This window comes from Amphibalanus amphitrite, unplaced genomic scaffold (assembly GCF_019059575.1).
Source record: "Amphibalanus amphitrite isolate SeventyFive unplaced genomic scaffold, NRLGWU_Aamphi_draft 000046F_arrow, whole genome shotgun sequence".
NCBI lineage: Eukaryota > Metazoa > Arthropoda > Thecostraca > Balanomorpha > Balanidae > Amphibalanus > Amphibalanus amphitrite.
Genome location: NW_024881542.1, coordinates 520,313 through 529,220, shown reverse-complemented (window position 1 = coordinate 529,220; position 8,908 = coordinate 520,313). Strand labels below are relative to the sequence as shown.

General features: G+C 52.5%; 1 protein-coding gene across 2 annotated transcripts in view; it reads left to right on the top strand.

Annotated features, from left to right (window-relative positions):
• The first annotated feature begins 262 nt into the window (after positions 1 to 262).
• LOC122377511 (hormone receptor 4-like) overlaps positions 263 to 8,908 on the top strand; it is a 92,993-nt gene continuing 84,347 nt past the window's right edge. For both annotated transcript variants that reach the window (XM_043357597.1, XM_043357596.1), the window contains exon 1: positions 263 to 433. In XM_043357597.1, the coding sequence (XP_043213532.1) occupies positions 405 to 433 (29 nt within the window). In that variant the 5' untranslated portion in view covers positions 263 to 404. The remainder of the gene's footprint in view (positions 434 to 8,908) is intronic.

Sequence of the window (8,908 nt, the reverse complement as noted above, 5' to 3'; positions counted from 1 at the left end):
TTGACATCGGCCGTGACCGGAGCGGGCCGCCGCGCGCCGCCCGGCGTGCCGTGCCGCCGTGCCGGGCCGTAGTCGGCCGGCGCTGCTCGTTGGTCGGCGGCCGGCGCGCGCGGTCGTTGACCCCGGCCACGGCGGCGGGGCGGCGCGTTACGTTATGCCGGTCGGCGGCGGCGGCAGTGCCCGCGCCCGCCGCCGCCCGGCAGCAGCCCGCCGCCCATGAGCCGCCGGCCGCCAGTACCAGTGTAGCGTGCCAGCGTGAGGCGAGCGCCGCCAGTGACAGCCAGCGAGCGAGCTGTGTGATAGCGAGCGAGAGCGGAGCAGAGACTGCGGCCACGGCCACACCCCGGGAGCAGCCAGCGGCCGGGCCCGGCACCTATGTGCCCGCCGACAGCCCCGCTCCGACCATGGCCGACAGCGCAGAGCCAGCGAAAACGTGAGTCACACCGTCCCGGACGGCTCCAGAACCTCCTCCGATCCGCGCCGGTCACCGCCGCCACCAGATACTGAGCCCTGACCTCGGACCCGCCGTCCTCACCTCGGCGACCCAGGGTCAAAGGTCACGTGGCTCTTCAAACGGACCACTCATCTCCCCCACCATATCCTGCGACCAAGCCTTTCGAACGCAGTCAGACCAGATCGGAACGAAGTCGTCAGTCGCCGGTATACGGTGCGCCCCTCCCCTCCCCTCTGGACGGGTTCACCGGGTTCCCGGCAGGTTGTTGAACCCGTCCTCGGCCGTTGCACCGCGGTTGTCGGAAAGCTGAGCGCATCTGCAGGCTGGCCGGCTGCCGGCTGGCCAATGCGCACTGTCAGCGATCGCCACCCTCGGGAACGCTGGATCGACACGAGGAGGGAGGAGCCGCTCAGGTGGCACAGACACGGCGCGCTTCCGGACCATGTGCGTGCAGGTCAACGGCCGCCGCCACGCGGAACTGCGCGCCGCTGAAAAACGGGCCGCCGCTCCGCCGGCCCGCAGCGCCGTGTTTTCTGTGGGCGGCACGTGACGGGGGGAAGGGGACGTCTATTTCGCCGGCGGCGGCGTCAGCGGTGACCCGGCGCCCCTCCGTCGGCGCCGTCCGCCGGCCGGGCCGAAGGTCATTGCCATTTCTCGGCCGGCCGGCGCTCAGAGCTAACGGTGCGCCGGCCGCCACGCTCGGCCGGGGCGAACGGGTGGGAACTGGGAACCGGCACAGTGCCACGGACCATTCACCGAATGCCGCTCGGACGACGGTCAATTTCAAAAACGATTCGTTGCATGCATCATGGTGGGGTGAACGTCCGTCGTTCCCGGAGATTGGTGGCAGCTGCTTCGATCGCGGTTATCCTGCCCTTTCGCCGCCAGTGGCCGGCGTGGTTCGGGGAACCTGTGCCTACAGCGAGGCCACACGCACCTGTCAGCCCGGCTCTGCGCATTGTGGGCAGTTCGGGCAGTGCCAAGAGGCGAAAGATGACGGGCGCTCATGACGTAGCCGTCTAGACAGTGGCGGCGGCGACAGCGGCGGTGGAGCCGTTGCCAGGCGGGCCACGAGACGCGGCCGACCCGTCTGTTGAGTCGGGAGCCGCCGCGAGGAATTTCGCCGGAACCGGTCGGTATCCATAGCATCTCTAGCCCGGGGCGGTCGCGGGCTCGACGTAGGCCGCGCCGACGGCAGCTGACCTATTGGCACCCCGGGGCCGTCGTGTCCGGCGGCGGCGCTCTGCCGTCTCCCGTACCTGGAGTGGTCGCCCTCTGTCCGCCGTCCGGCCGGCCGGCCGCCGCCAACGCGCCGAGCGGCCGCCGCTGGGGTCAACGACCGACCGACCGGCCGGCGCGGCGGCGGGCGGGAAGACTCTACGCTCCGGCCGGCCGGCCGGGGCGCGGGCGGCGGGCGGCGGCGGCGTGGTCGCCGGCGATGAATGAGCGACGAAAACGGCGGCGGGGCGGGACGGCACCGTTAGCGAGGCCGGCACTGGAGCCGTGACCGCGGCCGGGCCGAGCTCAAGGTCGGGTCGCGTCAGACGAGGTCGGTAGACCGTCCGCCCGCCACCGAGGAGTCAATGTCCGGCGCTGTGCCCGAGCAGGGGAGTCCCGCGATAGATACAGTCGCACCCGCCTGTGTTCGCAGTCCACAGCAGTAACCCGTTTCCCGAGCACGCCTCACGGTGCACATCGTGTCGTGTCAGACCCCACTCCTCAGCGGTTCAGCGGCAGGGTCACGCTCATTACCGCACGTGTTTGACTAGCGGAGACCGAGTCATGTCACATATGAACCCGAGACTGGGGCCCATGGGACACAGTTTTTTAACATGAAGCCTCTGTGAAGTCCCCGAGACCACGGCTCGGCAGCGGTCAGCACCTCCACCGAGAGTCATTGACCTGCCGCATGCCCATGACTGCATGCAACGCTGCGCTTTTTCTGGTCTGGCTTATAGTATACTGAGACATGACTGACCAACATATTAGCTCAGAGTCTGAAGCAAACCGCGACCGTCACATTCTTCGACCAGTAGGTATAGATCACGCGTTTTAACCAGAGCTCTTCCCGTGACCATGAAAGCTCATAGGTAATAGCCGTTTTCACGGCAGGCTATCTGGCGAATGCACCTTATTTGACCAAATCAACACCGAACCTCTTTTACCATAAATATCTTCGCTTCGCATCATGAATTTATTTGTTTTAATCGAAAATAATATCTGATACTTTGGAAATTGAAGCAGGCATAAGAATAAGCCGTTTGGTGGTGGCTCACACCACAGCTGGAGGCAAAGACAAGTCCGGGTGTTGACGGCCTTTTCACAGCCAAATGAGAAGGGGAGTTGATCGGAGGACACGCTAATTGTCAGTTTGCGGCAGTAATCCCAGTTCGATTTTCCCCATGGCATTATTAGTGAATGCTTAATTATGAAACCATTTCCATCCTTTGCCCAGCAACTGGTGTTGAAATCTCCAATTATCCGCCATTACTCACACATACCCATATAACTCACACATACCAGTTGTACGACTTCACGAGGCGGACCGGAGGATATCTATCCCCTGATCATTCCTCATGATCATGAACCGTAGGGCAAGGCGGTGTGCAATTGCAATCAGATGCTGATACTCAGATGCTAACTTTTTGTCGACATCAACATCATAACGGTTCTTGAAGAAAGGGAGCCAGAATGACCGTGTGATAGTTCTGCTACATACCTACGCCACATGCAAACATGCATTAATTTAGTCATCTTGAGACTGAAAGACTGAAATAAAGTCGCTTGTTCAGCTCGGTACATCACCTTTGACGACTGGCAGTCAGCTCGGGATCAATGCAAGTCGCTCCTTCTGAAGGCCACCTTTGTTCATATTCATCGAGTTGAACATGAAACAGAGATGTTGATCAGTGGGTGGCGTTTGTCACACAGGACACCACCACAAGCGAGTGGATGGCGTTGACCTGCCGGCCCCCAAAATAAATCAGTTGGGCAAACTAGACTTCTGGAATCAAAATATGGAGGCATCAATAATTTGATTCTGGTGGGAGGAGCCATGACCAAATATGGGCATGGAATCAATTTTTTTATTCATTTGGGTACACTTTTGACTTCAAATGCATCGTTACGGTTGAAAAAGGCCAATGACGGTGAGGTTTTTCTTTAAATATTAGGTCGTTCAATAAGTAACGAACAATCGGTCATAACTTCTTTATTTCTTTATATAACACTTTCAAACTTTCACAGATTATAGATCAAATGTTTCTGAATGTAACATTTGCCTCAAACCAGTCGCCGCCCGCCTGCACACACTTCTCCCAGCGTTCCGGCCAACGCCGGAATTCCGCCCGGAAAAACGCGTTTTCCGTCTTTTCACCCAGTTCTTGACAGCGCACCTGACTTCAGCGTCGGTCTCGAAGTGTTCACCACGGAGGCCATCCTTCAGGGGACCAAAGTGGTGAAAATCTGAAGGAGCCAGGTCCGGACTGTAGGGCGGCTTGGGCATGATATTCAGCCCTGTCTCGCGATCTCCTCGCGTGTGGCGTGAGACAAGTGCGTCGGGCGTTGTCATGGTGTCATCCTGGTGGGCTTTCTTGAACATGGGCGGACTATGGACAGCGGGCCGCTACATCACAGTCCTGCAGGAGACTGAGAAAAGCAATCCTGAAGAAGAGGCGCGGCTCGGATGTCAACAACATCACCATACACCATGACAACGCCCGACCGCACTTGTCTCACGCCACGCGCGAGGAGATCGCGTGACAGGGCTGAATATCATGCCCCAGCCGCCCTACAGTCCGGACCTGGCTCCTTCAGATTTTCACCTCTTTGGTCCCCTAAAGGATGGCCTCCATGGTGAACACTTCGAGACCGACGCTGAAGCCATGTGCGCTGTCATGAACTGGGTGAAAAAGACGGAAAACGCGTTTTTCCAGGCGGAATTCCGGCGTTGGCCGGAACGCTGGGAGAAGTGTGTGCAGGCGGGCGGCGACTGGTTTGAGGCATAGGCTGCATCCAGAAATGTCTGATCTATAATCTGCGAAAGTTTGAAAGTGTTAAATAAAGAAATAAAGAAGTTATGACCAATTGTTCGTTACTTATTGAACGACCTAATAGGTAGAAAAATGTGGTAGGCATTGGAGCACTTCATGGGCCGGATAAATCCGTTATCCACGGATAAATCCGCGGACCGGATAGGATTGGATTCTAAATTTGTTAAAAAAGAACGGATATGGGCGGGCCGGATTTGGGAATTGAAGGTTGAACCCGGATCAAAACGGATCAAAATTTTAACATTCAACATTGAAGTTAAAAATTGATACCTAGTTTACCAATGTGGTGATTTTCATGTGGTTTTAGGTTTATGAGCATGGTTTTTGGAACCATGATGGTCTGTGAGATGTATGGCTGTCTGGTCCCTTTAGATTGAATTTGTTAGTCCAGTTTTGGGTGAAACCAGTTATTGGTGAAACGGATTATTACGGATATTTTTTGGAAGTTTGGCTGCAATACGGGCCATGGGTGGGCCGGATTCTGATATTCAAAGAAAGGCGGATAATGGGCGGATCTGGATATGACTTGCCGGATATGGGCCGGGCCGGATCCTAAAAAGCCTATCTGTGAAGTGCTCTAGTAGGCATGCTATGCAAAAAGCGTTACCTCAAAACTAAGTTATTGTCCCTTTGGCCTTGTGAATGGAGAAAAGACCCACTGTCCATCACGTAAAAGATGTTTTGGGAAAATCACACAGTATTTTATTTTTGTATCATAAATTGCATACTTGACAAGAAGTATTTATGTAAAATGGCTAGATGAAATTGAAATGGCAAGATGGGGGGGGGGGGGTGAATGTAAAGTACAACAATGCTATAGGTATCTGTTGTGGTGCTGAGGATAACACTAAATGGGAATGATAGCAAGATAAATGCTGTATTCTTACCAGCCATTGTTGCCTGTTAACATTACCAGTGAAGTGAATCAAAATAATGTTTAGCCAGCTGAGCGAGGAATCAATATTTTGATTATCTGTTCAAAGTGAGTCAATTTATTGATTGACTTTCTCAACCCTTTAGAAGTCAGATTACTATGATTAAAGCAATATTATTGTGCTCAGTGGAGGGTTGCAACATTTCTGTTCAATATTAGGCATGTTCCTTCTTGCAACACTGGCTTATTTTTAGATGAATGGTGATTTAGAAATGGTCTACATTTATGCCCAAATATGGTCATGAAGAATCAATTTTTTGATGCCTCCATTTTTTTTTTTATTCCAGAAGCCTAGTTTGCCCAACTGAAATCACCACACTCGGCAGCACCAACACGCTACTTCCTGCATGACCGCAGTCAACCAATTTACGCGTATTGCTACGAAAAACAACATTGCAAACAAAAACAACATGGTATTTATTTACTTTAGGACCGGCAGCCTTTACTTTCGTCGCGAACCCCAAGTGATAGTAAGAAGCATATCACATTACATAATTTGACCTTTTAATTTCATAGCTGATAGTCATTCATGGCACAAGCAAGTTTAAATGCACCAATACAACATTTACCGTCACCGCCGTAGACCCCCACCGACTGCGTACCCCACCAGCCACGCACTGTGCTCCAGCCACGCACTGTGCTCCAAGGTTCAGTGAATACATATTAACGATACTATTCAACTGTGAGGAAAGTGACGTCATGAAATTTCTCGTCGCGAAGCAGCGGCAGTGCCGAAGGCAATGCCTTAGGAGAGATTACAGGCAATGGTAGGTCAAATATTTTTAGGTTAAGTGGTTGTGTATTTGGCTTCAGGCCGAAGGCCTGAAGCCTAATGCACAATCACTTAACCTAAAAATATTTGGCCTACCATTGCTTGCAATCTATTCATGCGAGCAACTTTTTCCTTATCCCCGGGTAGGCAAATATCAGTAGGTCAGGTTAGGTAAGGTTAGGTTATGTTCTGATAATTTTTTCCGTGTTTAATTTGCTATCCTACCCCATATCACCCAATTTTTTATGACGTCATTTTCATTGAATTTAACATGCACACATTTTTCCTTTTCGCAAATAGCAACCGCGCAAACACGTTGTTTATATCCTAATCGCCGCATTCGTATTATTTCGTCGGTGTACGTTACGTGACGCGGGGTGAGATGGCTGGATTTTATCAAGTTTTTGTGTGACTTTTTGCAGTTTTGGTGACATGTAAGTATCATTTCTTGATTTAGGATGTCAAATAATGGAAGATTGTCGAAAATTTCCCTTTGAAAAAGTGTGCCGGTCCTAAAGTAAATATTTACCAACAACATTTCCCGAGTTCCTTACCTTTGCCTCGCAAGAATATCTTCCACACCTTATCTAATCAAATATGCCACGTCCACCTCCTCTCCTTCTTCTCCCGCGACTTGTTGCTTCGCGCGTCTCAACTGACATGCCTGCCCCCTGTGAGAGGGCGCGCTTTACGCTGATTGGCTGAGACAGTGGCGCAGTTTTGATCTCGGCTCACGCGCTCTGACACCGGCCGGCCCGGGGATTACCCTGCATGGGGGGGGGGGGGTTCGGAGGAGGGGGAGAGGGGGAGGCGAGCGACCGTCTCCGTGGCCTGGCAACAGCACTGCAGCTCAGCCAGAAGTAGAACAATTGGAGGTTTGAAATATGCTTGGGCCGGTTTATGTTAGGTACGAGAAGAAAGAATGCTCATGAATTCATTTTTGTTGTACTGAAAGACATTGGATATTTTGTTGCATGCAAACATATTTCGAGTAACTTAAGTGTGATTCAACAACCAATCACCAACTGATAGCAACAAAGAATAGGTTCGTGCTTAAATTCCATCAATAAAATGTGATTGAAGGATATAACCTTACTCATTATCCAGCGCAAGAAGAACGATGTTGCAATTATCTCAACTTCCAGAATGCTATCACGAATTTGTACATACATACATGGTAATGAATGGTCCATTGAAAACTATCTGCCTACCGCTTACTGAAGACGATTCAGTTTGTCAGTGTGTCTGTAATTCCATCAGGCACACGGTCCAGCCGTGTTTGGATGAGAATCAGTGCCGTCAACGGCGGGCCCCTTGGCGACCTCGAACCCGACGGCCCGGCCGACCCGTTCGACCGGCTGCGCTGTCCCAGTTCAGGGTCAATGACCCCGGCGGCTGACCTTCGCGCTGAGGTTGTCCAGCAGTGAGTGGGCTCAGTCTCATACCACGATCGGTTTGTGCCGTTTCGACACATTTCTAATCAGATAACTACGTCGGATTGTAAATTCGTGCAGCGGTGGGGAGGGTCCATGTTTGGTCGTTCCGTGAGCAGTGCGAAGTAAGCAGTGCGCACGCCGTGTCGCATATGCAATGATCATGAATAGACGACACAGATCCCCCCCCCCCCCCTCAGCGGTGATCGGCTGCGGGTCTGTTCTGGCAGCGGCCAGCCTGGGAGTGACGACACGATCACGATCTATCAAGACGGGAGGAACGGCCGCGGACTGGGCTGGGTCAGGGGTTCAGGACTGGGGGGTCGTCGCCCAAGGTCGAGCATGAACCGGAGCCCCCCCCCCCCCCCCCGGGGGGCTGATCGGAAAGGACAGTGACCCGCCGGTGGGGGGGGGGCAGCTGAGCGCCCCCAGCGCTGAGGCGGTGTCGGGTGACCACTGCTGAGTCTGCACTGTGCTCCGTTCAACGGCAGAGGTCAACGGCCCTTCACAGCGGCTGTCACACCGACACCTCGAGACCGTGACGGCGCTAATGCTGGCTCTGTGACGCAGGTGCCCTGGGACAGCTGGTCAAACGGCTTCACTCGGTTCACATGCGTCATTTGCCTTCTTTGTTTGGATTGCGATATCGGCCATGTCGGCTGGCTTATTCCTGGTAAAAAACGTCTTCTAACACTGCGAGTGAACATAGCCATCAAAAAGGTTAAAGGAAATAGTTCACTTTTTAACATGGGTTTTGAACTGGAATAGCAGTTCCGTAGCCTGGGCTGAGACGAGCATAAATCAGGAGCTTTTACAGCCCAACGATCACCCTAGGCAAAGATATTCTATTTCTCGTCCCGAAAAAGGTGCCTTGCATATATTCGCATCCAGTATGAAAAGAGCATGGGTACCGAAAATTCTTCAGAAAGTAGAGAAATTATCTACGAGAACTCTAGAGAAATTCTCGTACTGGTCAATAAGGACATTCAGCAGCAGCAGATCGCCCAAATGCCGGTGGCCGCTATAATTTCTCTAGTTTCTGAAGAATTTTCGGGACCCATGCTCTTTTCATACTGGATCGCCTGTGCCTTACAGAAACTGAAAAGTTCTTCCTATATCAAAATATAGAAAATAATCTTTTGTAATAAATAGGTTTTATTTTCTTTGCTGATCATTTTGAACATAAAAAATCATAAATCCATTGCAAAAAAAATAATTTCGTGAAAGTGAACTATTTCCTTTAAGCTTAACCCATTAGTGCCC